Below are 20,698 nucleotides of genomic sequence, written 5' to 3'. Positions count from 1 at the left end.
TGTTACTTATGATAATAATGATAAAAACAATTGCTTTCCCAATAATTATTATCATCATAACTATTATTATTATTATTATTATTATTGAAATCAAGGATTCTATGATGTAGAAGTGAGGACCAAATATGTACCAGGTGAGGAGATGGGAGAAGGGATGAGAAGAGCAGTGCATTTAGAGTATGTGAGTGAGAGTAATGTATAATAATGCTGAAAGGTAGGGTAGAATCAGGTTGTGAAGAACTTTACATGTCAAAAAGAATAAATAGTTTGAACATTTAGGTGGAGAAATGGATAGAGTACTAGCCTTACTATCAAGAATACTCACCTTCCTGTATCCAAATCAAGCCTGGACAAATCACTTCACCCTTCTTGTCTTAGTTTCCCCATCTGTAAAATTAGCTGAAGAATGAAATGGCAAATTGTTCCAGTATTTTTTGCCAAGAAAATCCCAAATGGGGTCACAAAAAGTTAAATACAATTGAACAAGAATAGTTTGTATTTTATCAAGCCCTGGAGTTTCTTGATAAGGAAATGATATGGTCAGGCACACATTTTTAGAATATTACTTTGGTAGTTGTGTGAAGAATGAATTGGAGAAAAAAAGAGACTTAAGACAGAAAGAACAACTTGAAGACTTAGGTTAGGCAAGGTAGCTGAACTAGCAGAGAAAGGGGAACCTATGCGAGAGATACTATGGAGATAGACTCAGAAAGACTGAGTAACTGATTGCATATGTGAGGTAAGGGAGAGTAAGCAGCTGAGGAAGACTCCAAGTTTGTAAATGTGAATGACCAGAGAGATGAGGAGGTGGTTTAGGAGGAAAATGAATGAGTTCATCAATAAGAGTTCTTTAAGTGGAGGTTAGATGGACTACATATCTGACGTGTGATAAAGGGAATTCATGTTTCAATTGGGAATTGTAAAAGGTGATCTCTGGGATCTCTTCCAACTTTGAGATTCTCTGATTCCAAGCCACCTGTTATCCCCAGACTGAAAATTATCTTTCTTAAAATCACACTAAGGAGACACTATAAAAATATATTAATGAAAGGCAAAATATGATTAAACATTCAAATGGATAACGATACCTAATATGTACATAATACTTTCATTGTTTTATTTTGAAACATTTTGAATGAAAATGTATAAACATTTACCAATTGCTTACCATGTGACAGGCATTGTGCTAAGCACAGAAGGTAGGGGGTATAAAGAGGGACAAGAGACCCTCAAGGATCTCTCACAATTGAATGGGAGAGACAATAAGCAAATAAATACAAACAAAAAGTACAAACAAGTCATGTAGAGGATAAATTAGAAATAAATAAAAAGGGAAAAACAGACTTAAGAGGGGTTGGAAGAAATTCCCTTTATGAATTGGGATTTTAGTTGGGACTTGAAGGAAGCTAAGGGGAAGACAATAGGTATTGAGGTGGATAGGAATGGGAGACAGAGAAAAAGCCTGGAGCTGGGAGATGAAGTGCCTTGTTAATGGATCATGCAGCAGCTCAGTGTCACCATATTGAAGAGTATGTGTTGGGCGCTAAGGTAAAAGAGAACTGGAAAGTTAGGAGAGGTTTGGTATGAAAGACTATGAAGATAAAGAAAAGCTCTTGAAGATAATAGGAGTGACTAGAGTATTTACTTTAAGATTTGTAAAGCATTTTATGTGCATTATCCCTTTTGATCCTCACAGCAATTCTGGGAGGTAGGTTGCTTTTATTATAACTTCCTTTTATAGAAGTAGAAAATGAGACTGAAAGAAACATAAATTTTTCTAGGGTCCCAGAGCTAATAAGTATCCCAGTACACCATCCCTTAAACAATCTTGCCTCTCAATTGACAGATGCACATCAATAAAATGTATTAAATGACTACCATGTATGCACTATCATGCAAAGATGTACAGAACTGAATCCCTTTCCTTATGGCGTTTTCAATCCAGGAGAGGAAATAAGAAAGTACTATGTGAGATCCAAGGAAGAAGTTTTTCTTATCAAAAATAATTTTAAAATATCAAAACCTGGGGTTTTGGATGGCCATTATGACACATAGATTATTATTCTTTAAGGTCAGACTTTATTCAGCAGACGATAAAGAGCCACTGAAAAGTTATGAACAAAAGAGCAAAAAATAGTAAACCTATCCATAGGTGAATTGAGTGTGGGCAGAGTGTGCTGAAACCCTTGAGCTAAAACAACCTATACTTTGTGCATGTCTATGATTATGATTATGTCTAAACATAAGGAAGACAGCTCTGGAAAAAGAGTGGATAGAAAAACTAGAATTAAAGAGACTAGTTGGCAATCTGTAGCCATAGTCTGAGCACAAAGTAATGAAAGTCTGAATTAAGGTGGTGTCAAGAATAGAAAGGAAAAGGTAGATACCAAGGATCTTGCTGAGGTCAAACTGGCACATTATGATTAGATTTGAAAAAGAAGTGACAGAGATAACCCTGAGGTTTTGTGTCTAAGTGGTTGAGGAAAAGAAGATGGTGATAGAAATAAGTATAAAAGAGAAGTACATTTGGGGACAGGTGAGAAATAAATTCAATTTTGGAGTTCAGTGTTGCGTTTGAGATTCAGTGAAGTGAGAAAACTGAGGGATAGGGGATAAAAATATAGATTTGGGAGTCATCTCCACAAATGGGGAGGGTATTTCATGAGTCCATCTCTATCAGGTTTTCCTTTAGGGAAGGTTCTATGTCCTCTGTGGGTCAGATGCCCTGCAAATCATAAATCATGAGATCCTCCAATGGGGTTATTCATCAGTTAGGGCTTACACTTAACTGATAACAAGGCAATTTCATAAAAAAGGTATAAAAATAATAAAGTAGTCCTTTATAATCTTTGAAGTCTCTCTACCACATATTCACACACACCCAGTGGAAGGAGCAATACTGCTTAAAGAGAAGCTTAAGGTATTCTGTATGTCCAACACTTATGGAGAAATACAACTCATGCTTCCAATGCTGTAAAACTGCCAATGTTTGTTTTTTGTTTTAGCTTTTGGACCATATATTTCTGTCCCCTTCCAAATTGAATCATCCCTTGCAACAAAGAAAAATAACATTAAATAAAACTCTCCAATACAAATGGCATGTCAGACAACGCATATGATAGTCTATAAACATTTATTGAGAGTCCATTATGTGCCAGGCACTGTACTAGTGGTTGGTAATATAAAGACTCCTTCTGCCTCCAAAATCAAATATTCTCAGCCCTCAAAGAGCTTATATTCTATTAATAAACAACATGTGTATATTTAAACACATTCAAATAGATTTATGATGTCATGGCTTTGATACTTTTCCCAAAAATGAAGCCTATAAACCATCCACGAAAGACCATCCCATAATTTTACAGGTGGTAGTTTACCCAAAGTCCAATTTTTGTGTCTCTGTGATATTGGGGTGGTTCTGGGTTCTCAAAGGTAATGCCAGAGGAATATAAGATCTCTTAAGCTCTCCATGATGGAATACCTCTACAGTAGCCCCAGCAAGAGACTGAGTCTGCTTTCCAAGGAACAGAACAACTCAGGATGTAGAAATTTATTATTTTGTGATGAAAATAATTTTTTAACCATGATAAACTGTGAAACAAAAATACAAAACACATCTAAAATAAAAACAGATAAACCTTGTATATATTGCAGCTTTGATTCCAGACCACCACAATAAAGCTAGTCACATGCATTTTTTGGTTTCCCAGTGTATAAAAGTTTTGTTTATACTATACTATAGTCTATTAAGTATGAAATGGTGTGCAAAAAACCCCTAATGTATATGGTTTATAAATACTTTATTGCTAAAAAAAAAAGTGTAAACTATTATCTAAGACTTTAGTGAGTCATAATCTTTTAGTTGGTTGAAGGTCCTGCCTCAATGTTAATGGCTGCTGACTGTTCAGGGTAGTGGTTGCTGAAGATTGGGGTGACTGTTAAACAGCAATGAGATTTGCCAAATTGGTTGATTCTTTCTTTTATTTGAACATTGAAAGGCTATTGTAGAATTATTAGTTGGTCTAATTTCAATGTTATTATATCTCAGGGAATAGGGAAGCCTGAGGAGAGGGAAGGAGATGAGGGAATGGCCAATTGATGGATTCATCAGAACACTTCTGACATTTATTAATTAATTCATTGTCTTAAATGGACAAGGTTCATGGCGCCTCCAAATATATACAAGAGTAACATCAAATATCATTGCTCACATTCTTAACATCTTATTCATCTTAACAAACATCTTAACAAAAAGTTTGAAATATTGCAAGAATTACCAGAATGTGACATAAAGATACAATGTGAGCATATGCTTTTGGGAAAATGGCACTGATAGGATTTGATGCAGACTTATCACAAACTTTAAATTTGTAAAAAAAAAAATATGAAGCATGATAAAATGAAGTACAATAAAATGAGATATGTCTATACAAGGCAATAGCATTAGGGTAGATTATAGGAGTTGGGGTGAGGGATGGGGAAAAAGTAAAGATCTTATGTAGAAGATGACACATGAATTGAGTTTTTCCAGGAAATTAGAGTTTCTAAAGGGTGGAGGTGAAGAGGGAGTATATTCCAGGAGTAAGAGATTATCAGTGCAAAGGCACATGGATAAGAATAACATCATATGTAAAAAAACAACAAGAAAGGTAGTTTAGCTGCATTGTACAGTGAAAATGGGAAAAACATATAATAAAGTTGGAAAGGTAGATTGGACACATTTTGTAAAGGACTTGAAAAACCAAAGAAAAGAGTATGTTTATACATTTGAAGCAGTGGGGAGACACTGGAATTTCTTGAGTTCTGGATCAACAAAGTCAGAACTAATTTTTAGGAAAATCACCTTAAAAATTGTATGGAGGATAGATTGGAGCTTTAGTGATTTCCCCATTTCTCTGTCATTGAAGAAAGAGATATGCCCTTATCTGTTTTTTGCATTTCTTAGGGACTTACTTTTATTCAGTGATTTATTCATTTATATTGTTATAGGGACTCGATTTGTTATATTTATTTGAGTAGAAATGATATCTTTCTTCTCCGACATTACCAACTTGGGACAATTCTTTAACTTCTTTGCCTAAGGAAAATCCCTCAGACTAATCTATTAAATCATTATTAGACTGAGATCTCTTACTTGATGAAGTTCCCACACTGGGAGTCCTTGCCCCTGAAGAAACCATAGATCTTTCTATTATCTTTGTTTTAGTCATTTCAAGTGATTTCTTTACCTTATAGAAAGCATGAACAGTTGCCAATGACTTGAATCAAGGCTGCCTAACCTTAATAACAAAGGCAGTTAAATCTCTGCCATCCATGGGGAAAGTGCTAACCATGGTGCCCATAGACACATAGGGAGTGTGGGCTGGATTGTGCTGGCACACTATCACTGGAAGGAATTATGGTTTTATCAGGGTGGGGATCTCACATTTCATGGCTGTCTAGGGTTATTCCATAGACCAACTGGGCATCTGCCCAATGGCTTGCAAAGTAACTTGGTTACCATGTCTTGGTAGGTGAGACAAAGGATAGAAATGTTTCCCCTGAAAATTGTGCCTAAGGGTATCATGAGTATTAACCATAGGTTGATTTGTGGCACTGGGATTCCACCCTATTGGTAGATTCCACTATTGGGGGCTTCCCATCCCTAATGTCACCAGGAATTCCCTTGTTACTTCATGTAATGATGTTCCTCCAGTATTATTATAATAGCTCGTCACTGTTCTGACCATTTCTTCATACTGCTCCATAAACAGTTCCTTCTCTCAGTATTTTACACTTGGAAAATAATAGTTTTCATTTATATCACAATTTATTGTTCATCAAAAACAATTAACAAAAAATATAGTAAAAACTTATTATGTGTCAGGCATTATTTTGAAGAGCTTCAGTTCTTCTCAGGGGAAAAAAGGACCCCTATAATTATATATAGAATAAATATATTTATAATTTGTAATACATTTGTAATAAGTGTAATTATGCATAAAATAAAAGGTAGTTTGGAAAGGGGTACTGTCAATTGGGGACATTAGGAAAGGCTTTGTGTGGAAGGTCATCATCAACTGCATCTTGAAAGAAGAGTGGATTATGCACAGGTGAAGAGGGAATGCAGGTTAAGCTTAAGACCCTGCTAGTGCAAAGGCTTGAAGAGGAGAGATGAGGGGTTGTGTGTGAGGAATAGAGGGAGAAGGCCAGTTACCTTGGATCAAAGACTGCAGAAGGGGGTAAGAAAGAGAGATGGGGCTGAGTTATAAACAGCTAGAGAACCTCTCCCTGAAAAAGTCAGACTAATGTTCTTTAGCACCAAATAGACCTTATGGTCACTATACCTACTCAGGAAGCTAACAAAACCCAACAAAATGTGGTTTAGAAAATTCATTATAATATAGTTATATCTCTCATTGCAAACCTGGGTCTACAAAATTCAGTTTTGGGAATCTGTTCCTCCTCCTAAATCCAAAGGACCACTGGCAAAGCTAGTATACCAAATTAAGCTTTGCTCCCAAGATTCTCTGCAATGAGAATATAAATAAGCTAGGATCTAGAAGAAAAATTAAGTAAAGAAGGTATGTCTGTTGTTTTCAGACACTCATGCTCATCAACGTAGCTGCATTAATGTGCATATCTTCCAACAACAAATCCTCACTGTTTCCCTACATAAGGAGATAATAATGCACTCATTCATCTGATCTATTTAACCACTAAAAACCATTTTAGGAGATTGCAGGTTTACCATCATTAGACAGCAGCAAGTCAAAGTTGGATGACCATTCATCTGTCTGTTTAGCTATGGGTTGGACCAGATGGATTATAAAATCATAGATTTCAAACTGGGATGGAGTTTCAGGTCATCTAGTTTAACCCTCTCATTTGATAGAGGAGGAAACTGAGTCCCAAAGAGAAAATTACTGACTCAAGATTATGCAAATAGTAAGCCGTGGAGATAGGTTCTGATCCTAGGTCCCTTAGATCCCAAATCCAACACTCTTTTCCACTATGCTAAGTTCTCTTCCAGCTCTAGGCTCTGCCTTTGGTGATTTGCACTCGATGTGTGATAAACTATTTTTAAAATTTCATCCAATTGTAAGTAGAATGAGCTGATCCTGGTTCTGCCAAAGGTCCCCAGTGTAAAATCTAGACCTGCCTCCAACACTGGCACCAATTGACAATACACATGGGGGTATTTGTCCTCCTCAGTTCTTTTGAAATCTTTCCTTTACTGATACATTATGAAAATGGAGAAAGTAGTTGTGTTTTCAAATGTGTTTTGGCTTCAGTTTTGCACAGAAAAAAATGGCTTATATTCCCAGAGACAATTAACTATTACCACATTTTTGGCGGAATGAACCCTCATGACTCTGACATATTCATCTAGGGAAAAAGTGTGTGTGTGTGTGTGTGTGTGAACTTGTCTTGGCAGACATTAAGAATCCCAGATAAAATCAGGGAGTTTATTTTATCTTCTCTACTGGCAGCAACACAACTCTTAGCACAATGCCTGAGTTGGAGCCTTTTTAGTCTACAGACCCGCCAATGAAAATATTACGCTTCACACACTCAAAGAGTATTCAAATTTATGCAAACAAGAAGCAACTCAACCCCCCAAAAAGGGTTGTCTTTTTTTCTGGGTTACATTTCCATGAAACCACTTAATCAGCTTTTCAGGTTTCCCTCAATGATTGTGGAGTAATGCATGGGGATGAAAATGGAGGAGAAAGGAAGAAGAGAAAGAATTTTCAGCGCTTCAATTTTTCTGCAACATAATTTTCCCTAACATTTAGTATTCCTCCTACACGCTCATTAACCTACCAGATTGAAAATTCTTTCCCAAAGAACCATATACTCTACTCTTTCGTTCTCTTAGGGAAAGAAACTCACTGAGAGTTAGTAGAAAACAAACCCTTTTTTTTTTTTTTAACCTACACATCAGGTGTCACAAAGCACAAAGCTTTCCCTGAGCCATTAAAAAAAAGTCCTGTCATGAGGAAATTTAATTGCTTCCATATTTAACACCCTTGAAGAAGGTACAAATAGCAGGAAGTGGGATATTTTTAAGTCTACATCAAATCATTCTAGTAAAAGATCACCCAAAGAAAGGGAAGAACTTGTAAAATATTCAGGCAGAAGTAGATAGATGAAAGACCATTTACTGGACAGACTTGTTCTGATTCATATTAAGTTAAGAAAAGAATATGGAATCCAAGCAAGAGAAAAGCTTCATATTGGTAGACTTCTCTGTAGAGATGCTAGGTATCATTTAGATGGAAGTTAAATTGATTGAGCTTTTGTATAGAAGCAGATGATGACAAGGATAATTAAAATTGTTCTGGTGTTTAGAAAAGTCTTTCTTTCCCAAGGCATTAAAAACCACTTTTTATTCTGTTATAAGCAAGAGATAGGCAGATGGTGATATTCTATTTTTCTCATCTGAAATTTCAGTTTAGTTCTGCCCTCTAGGTCTAGGCAAAATTAGTCCAATCTGCCTTCCACATGACAAACCATCAACTATTCAAAGATAGCCATCATGTCATTCCTCCCTAAGGACAACTATTCCCAGTCCCTGCAACCCATACTGAATGACATAGTCTCAAATTTTTCAACCACCCTGGTAACCTTCCTTTGGACAGACTCTAGTTTCTCAATGTCCTGCACGCAGTCAGAGAATCACAGAATATTAGAGTTGGAAGACACATCAGCAGCCAGTTAACCTAATCTGTACCCAAAAGGCATTCCCACTAGAATATAACAATCAAGTAGTCATATAGCATCTGCTCGAAGATCTCTTTTGAGGGAAAACTCACTACCTCCCAAAGGATCCCATTTAATTTTGAGATAGCTCAAATTATTAGAATGTTTTCCTAAAATGTAAAATCCAGAACTGACTTTCAGGTCATGTTTCATACAGAGAGAGAGTAGAGAAGAACTATTTTTTTCCTTTGTTCCACATAGTTTTCCTCTAATAACATGATCCAAAATCACCTCAACTTTTTACATTTTTATATCCTAGCATAATACCTTAAATACACATCAAATACACAGTTTGCTAAAAATCCTAATACTTTTTTATTTTAAAAAAAATAATTTTTTTCAACTTAACAATTATTTTTTCTTCCTCCTTCCCTACCACCCATCAGAGAAATAATATAGAAAAATAAAAATAAAACTTTTATAACAACAATGCATAGTTAGTCGATTAAAACAAATTCCTACATTGCCCATGTCCAAAAATCTATTTTCATTCTGCTCCTTGAATCCATAATTTTTGTGTCAGAAGATGGGTAATATTCTTCATTATTGGTCCTCTGGAATCAAGTTTGATGAATGCATACATCAGAACTCTTAAGTCTTCCCAAGTTTTCCCTTCTTATGACATCACTGTTAAATGGTATATTTTCCAGCCATAAGACCTCTTTTCTACCCGGTCAGGGTTACAATTTTAAACCCAAGTGAACATTACATTTTTTCCTAGTAATTTTCACCCTTGACTTGACTCCATCATTGTACCCCATGGAAATATTGATGGATCCTGGTTCTTGAATCCAATGTGTTAGTTATTGCTTTCAGAATTATGTTGCCTACAAATTTGATGAACATGACAACTGTGCCTTCATCCAAGTAATTGATAAAAATGTTGAACCAGAAGGGGCCCAGGAACATTTTATTCCTTGCTGCTTTTATCCTTTCTTTATCGTGGATTGTCATACATATTTGGGATTTAAAAAAAAAATCTATTCTTTCCAGTCTTGTTCAGACTAGAGCACTACATTGAACACTATAAATATGAATACATATTTACTAAACCAACATTGTTCTCCATAGGATGTAACAGAGAGGAATGTGAAATGGTAATTATTCCACTTTTACTGAAATTCAGCTACTCCTGAGTGCAGAGCAGTATCTATTGAACCACTTCAATTAAACCTGTGTAGGGAACATAAATCACTATGCTATTAAAATCTGTAACTAGAATTTAGCCAGGGTCCACGAGCTTTTTATGTTTTGCACCTAGTGAGTACTTAAGTAAATGTTTGCTGATGGTCTTCAGAAAAGGCTACTTAACATTCAATAAAGATAAACCGATGGGAGCCTTTATTTTGTAACCCAATCTAGTCACCTTTGCCCATGGAGGGAATTTGGTCAAGGACCTATTTAGCCTGAAGAGAACCATTTTCTGAATTAATTTCTTCTGAAATCCCAATAGCATTTTGGAAAGAAATGGTTTATCTTCAAGACTCGAAGTTGCCTGGGCCAGCTAAGCTTTTTAGATCAACAGCATTGAGGGGTAACGGGACTTGTGGGCCTTGGCTGGAGATGGGGAAGTAGTAAAATAATTCCTTTAGGTGAAATCCTATTCATTAAAATATAATTCATTAGTTAGTCCTTCCTGTCACTTCATCATTTTGACCTGAACATGGATGTAAAAATGTCACTTCTCTGTTTAAGAATTCTCAGTGGCTCCCTAAAACCCAAATCTTCTAACTTCAAAATTCAAATCTTCTGATTTTTATTCCAGTTTTCTTTCCATTTACCATTCTGTCTACACTGATGATGAGCAAAACCTTCTCATGGTACAGATCCAGACTTGTTTTTTAAAAACATTTTTACACAATCAATGCAGGAATTTATTCTGCTTGACTATATGTACTTGTAACAGGGATTTTGTTTATTTATTTGCTTCCTTAATTGGGGGATAAGAGGGTATGTGAAGGAAAGGCAGTCTGAAAATAAAATGTAATTTTAAAAAGAGACGATTGAGAGTGGTATATAGACACACACACACACACAAAGATATATATATACATATATATATATATATATATATATATATAAACAACCCATCAGCATCTTCCTAGTCTCTTTAAGATAAAAAGCAAACACTTTTCTGTGGTATTAAAAGCCCTCCAACATCTAGCTTCAGCCTATCTTTTCAGGATGATTAAATGTTAGTCTGTGTTATACATGCTACATTTCAGATAAAATGGCCTATGTATTTTCTGTTCATTACATCCCATATCTCACCTTCCTGCCTTGTATAATCTGTCTCCTACCCAACCCCCATTCTTGGAATGGAATTCTTCCTCATGTCAGCCTCTTACAATCTAACCTCCTTCAAGCCTCCTATTTTCTAGACACTAGGCAAAGGGAAAAAGTTCCTACCCTCTAGGAGGTTACATTCTAAGGAGGAAACACCATCTGCCTCTGTATACACATATATAATATAATATCTATATAATATGATATCATATCATATCATATAATACTCTACAAGGCTGTCTCTCCATCCTCAGACTTTTTGCTAACGATACAGAATGTTAATTAACATATATAATGCCTTCCTTTGGGCACAGAAGCATGGAGGATTAAGGGTATTCATTTCAGGATGCTTTTGACTCTTTCCCACTCCTATTTTCATTCTATACAGGTGTAGATTGGGGGTAGAGTCAGAGCCTTTGTACTGCAAGAAATATATTGTACAGAGAGGAACAGATAAAAGCAAAGCTGTAGAAGAGAGAACAATGTTTTCTCTGAAAAGGTTATTCTGAAATTTTTAATTTAAGAATTTCAAAGCCTCCTGGGAGATGCACAATGTGATGAGTCTGGGAGAAAGTAGTGTTTGGGGACAAAGCAGGCTTGTTTTGTGAAAATTACAACACCCCCAGAATTTCTACTTTTCTTCTCCACTGAGATCAGACTTTTACCAGTTTAATTTCTCTTTTCCACTTCTTTTTCCCTGAACAGGACCCCCAACCATTCACGCCGGCATCAAGGACATGAAGATTTTGAAAACGACCCAGTCTGGATTTGAAGGCTTCATCAAAGACCAGTTCACAACCCTTCCCGAAGTGAAGGACCGGTGCTTTGCCACCCAAGTCTACTGCAAGTGGCGCTACAACCGGGTCCGCAATGTGGACTTCGAGGCAGTGTGGTGAGGAAGCGGGAGCATAGACTGAGCCCCTAGTCCAAGGGTTGGATTGGAATCCATGGCCCCAAGAGGCCAGAGAGGCCACATTCATAAAGGAAAGCCTCCTCCATTATCTCGAGGTGTCTGACATATACACACTTAACAAAACATCCTCATTCTCTCTCTCTGCTCTTTGTGTCTCTTATTGTTCTCTCTGTCTTTGTCTCTCTGTTTCTGTCTCTGTCTCTCTGTTTCTCGTCTCTCTCCATCTCTCTCTCTCTCTCTCTCTCTCTCTCTCTGTCTCTGTCTCTGTCTCTCTTTTTCTCATCATCTGGCTTTATAAGCAATTCATTTCCTAGTTGGATAGCTCCTGTTATTTAAAAGTTATTCCATATATTGATCTGTATTGTATACCCATTACTCCTGGGTCTGCCTCTTATTAAAACACAGAACAAGTGTTTCAGAGGCACCATGGGAAAATTTCTGGGTAATCAGAAGGACCTGGGGTCAAATTTTGGCTACCATTTTGTCACACTCACGTGACATTGGGCAAATCATATAACAACCCTGAGTCACAGCTGTCTCAATTATAAAGTGAGGGAGGGGGATTACATAATTTTTTTTGTCTGCATTTTAGAGAGGATGTTGGTTCCTATTAGATTTTAAGCTTCTTGAGGGTAGGGGCTGTCTTTTACCTCTGTTTTCTGAGAACTTATACAGTAGTTGCTTAATAAATGTTTATTGAATTGTATTAAATTTAGGAATTTAGGTTGGACTACACAGCCTCTGAGATGCTGACATACTTTGCCCCAAAGGTCCTTTTCAGCTCTAAATCTTCTATAAAATAGCCCTTCAAAATGCTTTAAGACAGCCATTGTGTCCTTCCTAAGTCCTTTCTTCTCCAGCTCAACCATTCCCAGTCTCTTTAACTATTCTTCACGTGACATGATTTCCATATTTCTCATCATTCCAGTTACTCTCTTCTGGATGGATTTTGGTTTGTTAAAAATCTCTTTTAAAAAAGACATTAGCCAGAACTGAACTGAACTCTGCAGAAATAGTCTGGACACTACCAACTACTGCTCTATAATTCTGTCTCATGACCTAAGGCTATTTTCTTTTCTACTTCTTTTTTTATGGATTTCATCTCAAATACATACATGTATACATGCATATCTGTATATATGTGCATACACATACATATCTATCTGTAGATATGTATGTGTATGCGCATATATGTGCAAGTCTACTCGTTTTTCAGTTAGATGTGTTTTTAAAAGAAACTTAGACCCACATTGGGTTTTAGATAGGAGAATATACTTGCAAGGAAAACATAGTTTTTGTCATGAATTTGGAGACTAGCTGACAGACAATTTGGAGACTAGGGGAAAGGAATGGGAAGATCAAAGTTGTCAAATGCTTTTTTCCTGTTTTCCTTAAGTACTGCTAGGATGAGAGACAAGGGAGTTTAATTCTCATTGGCGTCAATTGTCAAATGCTCTAGATGACGAAAGTTGCCTGATAGATTGTTGCCAGGAGCCATGGAAGGTGTGTGTGTGTGTGTGTGTGTGTGTGTGTGTGAGAGAGAGAGAGAGAGAGAGAGAGAGAGAGAGAGAGAGAGAGAGAGAGCTGGGGAGCGGGTATTTGGAGACGAGATGTACAGAGGTAGTGGTAATGAGATTTTTGAAGCAAAACCAAATATTACAATGTTCTAATATTCTTAAAAGTTCTTTTCTTTCCAGTGACTCATATTTGATTGTCTATCAGATGACTAAAATTTTGTTTGCCTTTACTGCATGGGGAAATGAGAAGCATAAGCATGCATGATATTAAGCTCCCTAGTGAGACTTATGGGGGGAGACAGGAAGGGACAAGTAAAGTCATATTAAGGAGAAGTGACATTATTAATGAAATCTTAATTTGAAGGGAAAAAGGTCACAGCATTGCTATCTCTTGAATCTATTATTTCTCCTTCTATGCTCAAGGAATGGCGTTCGGGATATTGTCCTGGAAAAATTTGCTGGGCCGTACGACAAAGGAGAATATTCCCCTTCAGTTCAGAAGACCCTCTATGATATTCAAGTGCTCTCTCTGAGCCAAATTCCAGAGGTACCTTTTTTTCACTAAACACTTTGGAGAGTTTAGATTGAGATAACTTGCTGGGGAGTCTCTCATCCTAAGAAAGATCTTGAAGATAAAATAAAAAACTGAATACTAGGTAAAAAACAACCTGCTCTAACTTAATAATTCTGTGCATCAAAGATAAAATAAGCAAGCATAGAAAATGTCTAGAATTGGCAATATGGGTTAAGAGCATTATTCTTGACTCTTGTTAAAAACTCTGCTTCCTTTTTGTTTGCTACTGATTTAGAGTAAGTGTGATCCATAGTCCTTCTATGACACACATCCCGGTCTCAGAGCAAACCCAAGGATGTGCTGATAAATGCGTCAGCCCAGAGGACACACTTTTTAGTATAATCTGCATTATTAACATTTTCTTGATCACTTTCTAGGCAATCAACAAAACAATCAAGCAAGCACTGATTTGTAGCATTAATCTATTTCTGAGCTCACACTGAAAATTTAACAATTTGTCATCATTAGCCAGTAACACACCCTTAAGTGGATCTATGTTTATAATGAACCAAAACATATGAGGAGATGTAAAGAGGTTGTGGGCAGAGTGGTTTACAGAAAAGTTTGGTTGGGGACTTATGTGGAAAGAATTGAATATGTTTAGTATAAAATGCAATAAGTAGTCAAAGAGCTGACTTGGGCAATATGAGATAGCAGCAGACAAAAAGACAGATTAAGAGAAAGAGACATATTACAAATACTAGAGGGACAGCAGATGGGTAGCTTCAGACACTTACTAGGGAAAAGTCACCATCCCGTCTGTCTCTGTTTCCCCATTTGTAAATGGGAGAAGCATTGGCAAACCATTCCAATATCTTTGTCAAGAAAACCCCCAAAAGGATCACAAAAGTCAGACATGACTGGAATGACTTATCAAAAAGTCATGAACAGGAACAATTTGAGGTTGGGAGTAAAAGAAAGTGGGTGGATGGATAAAAGTTCCAAACAATCATACTCCATGATCTGTGTTATGGAATTGATTTCAGATAGAAGACATGGAAATCAGCCTTCCTAACATCCACTACTTCACCATCGACATGTCCAAAATGGGACTGATCAACAAAGATGAGGTAAGAAAGCTTTTAATGGACTCGGCATATAGCCACTCTCAATAGCCAGATATATTTCCCACCCTAAGCTCTCAGAGCAGAAAGCTGTCTACCATCTTAGCAGCTCTTGGGTCTTTCTGGGTGACAGCTAATTAAAAATTTCACACTTACGACACTTCAAGAAGTCAAGGATTGGATAGTTGAGGAGTGGATGGATGATTGGATGCTAAGAGAGGAGGTGGAGGTAGAAATAGAGAAAAACAAAGAAAATAGAAGATGTTCAAAGTACAAAAGTCTCAGGGAGATTTCTTTGAGAAGTGTTATCTTCTCACATGTCATTGCATTAGTCTTCCTCAACCTGCCAAAGAGTTTTATTGATTAGGAAGCAACAAGTCCAGTAGCAAGGAAGCCTTTTAGGGGAGATGAAAGAATATTGATGTTCTAACTAGAATTAGAGCAGGTGAGATGAGGAGGTTCCCTTCCAGCCATGATGTCTGGTTAAACAGCTTAATTAGAAAAAGCAGTTAAATTGTGGGAAGGTTTTTTGTTTGTTTATTTCTTTGTTTTCATTTCTCTTTTGAAGTAGAAAAACAATTAAATCATTTCATGTATCTGGCTACAAAGCCCAGGGACATTTTAAATGACACTGGAATTAGGAGCAGCTATTCCCTGTTGCTAAAAGATTGGGATGGTAGGGGGAAAAGGCATTTCTGAACACATCAGTCCTATCATCAGCATTCCATAAGCAACATTTCTCTTAAATTGTTTTTGTTCAAGTTTATGGATAGATTTTTTTTTGAACTTTGGATTTTTCTACTAATTGATTAGTTACATAAAATATCTTTGTATTCATATACATGCTTGTATGTATATTTTGGGGCATAATTTCATCCATGCAGGGAAGCTCCTGACATAGGAAATCCCTCCATCAGTACAAATTGGAAACTCATCTTCCTATAAAACATTTACATGCAATATGGAAACTAAAATGTTATGAGGTTAATTGTATTTCATATGAACATATAAAGGGACCTTTGGGTTCAAATGGCACAAAACCCTCATTTGGAAAATGAGGAAACTGGGATCTGAGTAGGCAGAGCTGAGATCTGAGCCCAGATCATCCTCCTCTAGCCAACTCCAATGCCCACAGTGGCCAGGCAGCATGCATGGCTTTGGTCAAACATTGGAAATCTGCTTAATTGTTAAATGCTACTCTTTGACTAGAGTTTTTTGAACTCCACAGTAGTATCCACAGCTCCAGAAACCTCCTATACTAGTCTTACAATAACCTGTCAGTGAAAAGTGCCAAACTTTGCAACACCCCTGAGTTTCCAAGGAGGGTTCAGAATAATGTGCTATTTTTATTACCTAATAATATAGGTGGAGAGTACTTCTCTTCTCCTTCCCACCTCCTGTAATATACAATTGAAAAATCACTAAGAGCCAAAAGTCCTGGGCTCTTGAAATCAGATTTGCCTCTCAACATCTGACTAACTTTGAGCAAGAAATTTCAGCACTCAACTCTCAGTTCCTCCATCCACAAAGAGAAGTGGTTAGACTCAAGGATCAAAACTCCTAAATTTGGTTATTTTACAAATACCTAGAGTTCCTTAGGAAGGAGCCTCACAGATATGCATTTGCATATCTGTGGCATTTTTCTCTATGATCAAAATCAAACTGATTCTGTTACCTCTGTGGTGGTTTTTTCTTACTTCTATACATTAACTCTGGGGATGAGAAAACCACAGAAATGATTGAGAAGAGAAAAAGAAGGATAATTCCAAAAAGCAAAAGCAAAAGGAAGAAGATGAGGAATAGAAAGTAAAATAACCCACATCTGAGGTTCTGCAAATATTTCACCCAAAGTAACTTTTGCTTTATCTGGGGATCACTTATCTTACAATTTCATTCTCTGGAGCAGAGCAAAATCGGTCTCTCTGAGCTATCAGAATAAAGGGTACCAAATCTATGCACTTTGTTCTATAGGAAAATCCACCCTCAGAATCTATTCATTCTTACTTTGTAGGCAATTGTAACAAATTCCATTATTTAGGTTTTCTGCTCTAGTCAGATTAGAAACAGAGAAATGGATGAAGAAGAGGGTATTATTAATTGGTAGTGGAAAGAAAGGGTAACTGACTGTGAGGAAGACAAGAACAAAACTCCTAAAAACAAACAAACAAAAAAAAAAACATAGTCCTCTAGAGGTCTTTATTATAGGGGCAAGAAATGCTTGAGAATATAGCACTCTTGGTGACAAACTACACTAATTATTATAATAAAGCTTAAGTTTTGATAAAATGTTAAATTATCTTCAAGATGCCAGATGAGTATGTGGGAACTATATTGATATGGATATTGATACTCATGGAATTTGTAAATATAGTAGATTGTTAGGGCAGACACTACTTAATTTTTTACTTCCCCAGGCTTTAAATTTGATAAATATCATGAACAGCTATATAGATAGATAGATTGAGGGTAGGAACTGTCTTTTGCCTCTTTTTGAATCTTTAGGACATAGCACAGTGCTTGGTACATAATGAGGCTTAATATTTATTAACTTATTTGAATCAAAAGCACTAATGGAAATCTTCAAGTTGGGCAAAAATTTTGGTAAAATAGGAGCAAAAACTGTACTGTGCAATGAGAAGGTTCAATAATGGACAGTTCCCTCAATGGATCAGTCTCTTCCCTTTTCACTCCACTTTGCACTCCAGCTGCTGAAGTCATATTCCTAAAGCACAGTGCTGATGAAAGCTCAAGAAGCTCTCTTGGGTCCTGCTTTCCTCTAGAATAAAATACAAACTCCTCCATTTAATATTTAAAGCCCCCAGCAGTGTGGTTCTGACACTTCCCTCTCCAGGGATATCACTCTCCTTCACAAACTCAACAATCCAGACAAACTGACCGACTTTCTGCTCCAGATAGACAACTTTCCATTGCCTTCCTGACTTTTCATAATCTCTCTTCTGTGTCTGATTTCACATAATTTCACCTCTATCTCTTGGAAGCCAGTTCAGGGGTGACTTCCCAAAGGAGGACCCTATTTTGATACTCCACCCCCTCAGTAACCTCCCCAAGATAGTTTTGAATATATTTTGTGAATAGTTTCTATTGAAGGTGTGTGTGTGTGTGTGTGTGTGTGTGTGTGTGTGTGTGTGTGTGTGTGTGCAAGCTGTTGATTCTCTCCCTTCCCCAATAAAATAAGTTCTATGAGATTACAAAACCTCTATACCTACCACAATTTCTGGGATATAACAAGATCCTCATAATTGCTTATTGGACAAGTGTGTTGAATATTGCATTGCTGAACAAAGCAAGCGTTCACTATAACATTGAATTACTCTGAAGGTAGAGAAGCTTAAAAAAAAGAAAGTTAAGCTTTGAGGAATGAAAAAACTAGTGAAGATCCTAGAAAAGAGATAATAAAAACATACCTCCTCTTTCATATCAAAGAGCTGAGGGACTATGAGAACAGAATATTGGACAGGTTGTCAAACAAACATTCTGTATCAAATTTGCTAAATTGTTTTTGTCACAAGAAGGTGGAAAATGATTAGGAAGTAAAGAGAAAAGGCATAAATATAATTTTTTTAACAAGGAGGAAAGTCATTATGGTGCACTGGAAAGAATAATGGCTCTGTAGTGAGAGGCTCTGGATTCAAGTTCTGTCTCTGATATTTAGTGCCATTGCAACCGTGAAAAAAATCATCTAGGGGCAGCTAGAAGTCAGGAGGACCTGGTTCAAATCTTAACACTTCCAAACTCTGTGATCTTAGGCAAGTTACTTAATCCCAATTGCCTCAGCAAAAAAGAAAGAAAGAAAGAAAGAAAGAAAGAAAGAAAGAAAGAAAGAAAGAAAGAAAGAAAGAAAGAAAGAAAGAAAGGAAAGAAAGAAAGAAAGAAAGAAAGAAAGAAAGGAAGGAAGGAAGGAAGGAAGGAAGGAAGGAAGGAAGGAAGGAAGGAAGGAAGGAAGGAAGGAAAGAAGGAAGGAAAGAAGGAAGGAAGGAAGGAAGGAAGAAAAAAATCATTTAGCCACAATGAAGGCCTCAATTTACTCAAAAATAAACTAAGGGAAAGGGTGTCAGGTCCCTTCTAATTCTAGAGCTATGAATCTATGTAGCATTTGGGAGAGAAGCCTATAATATGTTTAAAATATTAAAAAAAATAAACAAAAAATCCCAAACCTGTTGTCTTGGAGGAGCAAAGGCAGGGAGTTCAGCTTGAAGTATATAAAAATTAACTTATTTGGAATATTTCATTCCCCAACAATGATATATATATATGTGTGTGTGTATGTTTGTGTGTATACATATATATATGTGTATACACACAAACACACACACATATATAAACATAAATAAAAGCATGTGATATATATGCATGTCCATTTAAAAAACATATGTATATAATATGTACATATAATTTATATGCATTGTTTTACTGAATATTTCCATTACATGAATTAACAATTAACAATGACTATCTGTTTATTTCTCTCACATTAATACTGACTCTATCCATAGGTTCTACTCCCTACTGACAATCCATATGGCAAAATTACTGGCACGGTCAAAAGGAAGTTGTCTTCCAAGTTATAACTCATTTTCACCAGTCGTCGAAAGCCATCCCTCTGCTGAAGAGATGTCAGATTGTCGTAGTAGTGTTGGATGTCACAGTAAAAAGCTTTCCTTACTTGCTAAGTGTCAGGTTAATTTATAGAGTATTTTCTTCCCTGATTCAATCATTTCTCTCTACTGGACTTACTTCAATGAGATGTTCTATGGATGAACTTATCAGTGGCTGTGACATGCTTTGCAAAAACAGAATGTTCTATGAAAGCAATGATAATTAACCATAGATCAACTTTCCCTTTGGGTCAGCTTGTGCTTTCTCAGATTCCTGGAGCATTCAAATCGAATCATTAAGAAACTAATAATAAATTATAAAGATGCAAAAATCAATTAATTAGGCCCCAAGTTAGGGAGAAAAAATACCCAATAATGTTTTTGTGCATGTGATGGCGAATTTCTCTTATGGATGATGCAGATAATTTAATGATAGAATCACAGCAAAAATTCATTATCAGGGTAACATCAATTAGTGTCTGAGTACCGCAAATCTGTAAGCACAATGGAGTCCATGGCTCATATGCCTATTTTAATGACATATTTGTGATTCTATGCTTTGACAGTATGTTGGGTTTTAATTTTTTGCAGTCTATAAATAATGATGATCACATAAAGGGTCAGGAGGGAATAGTCAGATTGTTTCTCTTTTAATCATTGAATCACTATGTACAAAAGAGCTACACTTAATAAACACTGATTATTTCAAGACCTCTTGGGGGTTTTGTTTTTGTCTTTTTAATGACCAAATTAAAAAAAATGACTATGGTTTCTATATTACTTTTGACATTTTAGAAATGGACTTATGAGATTATATCATAAGAGATTGCCTAAAGAATCTTTCTTTGTTCAGGAAATTATCTGAGGTGTTTGATGGTAAAATTTTCCTGTTTTACTCCCTAAAACTTCATTCCTTACCCCCACCTACTACCTCTTTGTAGTCCCATGTGTCCTAGACCCAAGAAACAGATTATCACCAAACA

General features: G+C 36.4%; 1 protein-coding gene across 1 annotated transcript in view; it reads left to right on the top strand.

Annotated features, from left to right (window-relative positions):
* Positions 1-20,426, top strand: part of LOC127563018 (uricase) — a 39,957-nt gene extending 19,531 nt beyond the window's left edge. Inside the window, exons 5-8 of the mRNA XM_051999188.1 lie at positions 11,737-11,923; positions 13,885-14,008; positions 15,022-15,105; positions 19,614-20,426. Coding sequence (XP_051855148.1) covers positions 11,737-11,923; positions 13,885-14,008; positions 15,022-15,105; positions 19,614-19,688 — 470 coding nt within the window. The 3' untranslated portion in view covers positions 19,689-20,426. The remainder of the gene's footprint in view (positions 1-11,736; positions 11,924-13,884; positions 14,009-15,021; positions 15,106-19,613) is intronic.
* The last annotated feature ends 272 nt before the right edge of the window (positions 20,427-20,698 follow it).

Source organism: Antechinus flavipes, chromosome 4, assembly GCF_016432865.1.
Source record: "Antechinus flavipes isolate AdamAnt ecotype Samford, QLD, Australia chromosome 4, AdamAnt_v2, whole genome shotgun sequence".
NCBI lineage: Eukaryota > Metazoa > Chordata > Mammalia > Dasyuromorphia > Dasyuridae > Antechinus > Antechinus flavipes.
Note: the sequence above shows the minus strand (reverse complement) of the source record. Positions and strands in the feature narration are given on the sequence as shown.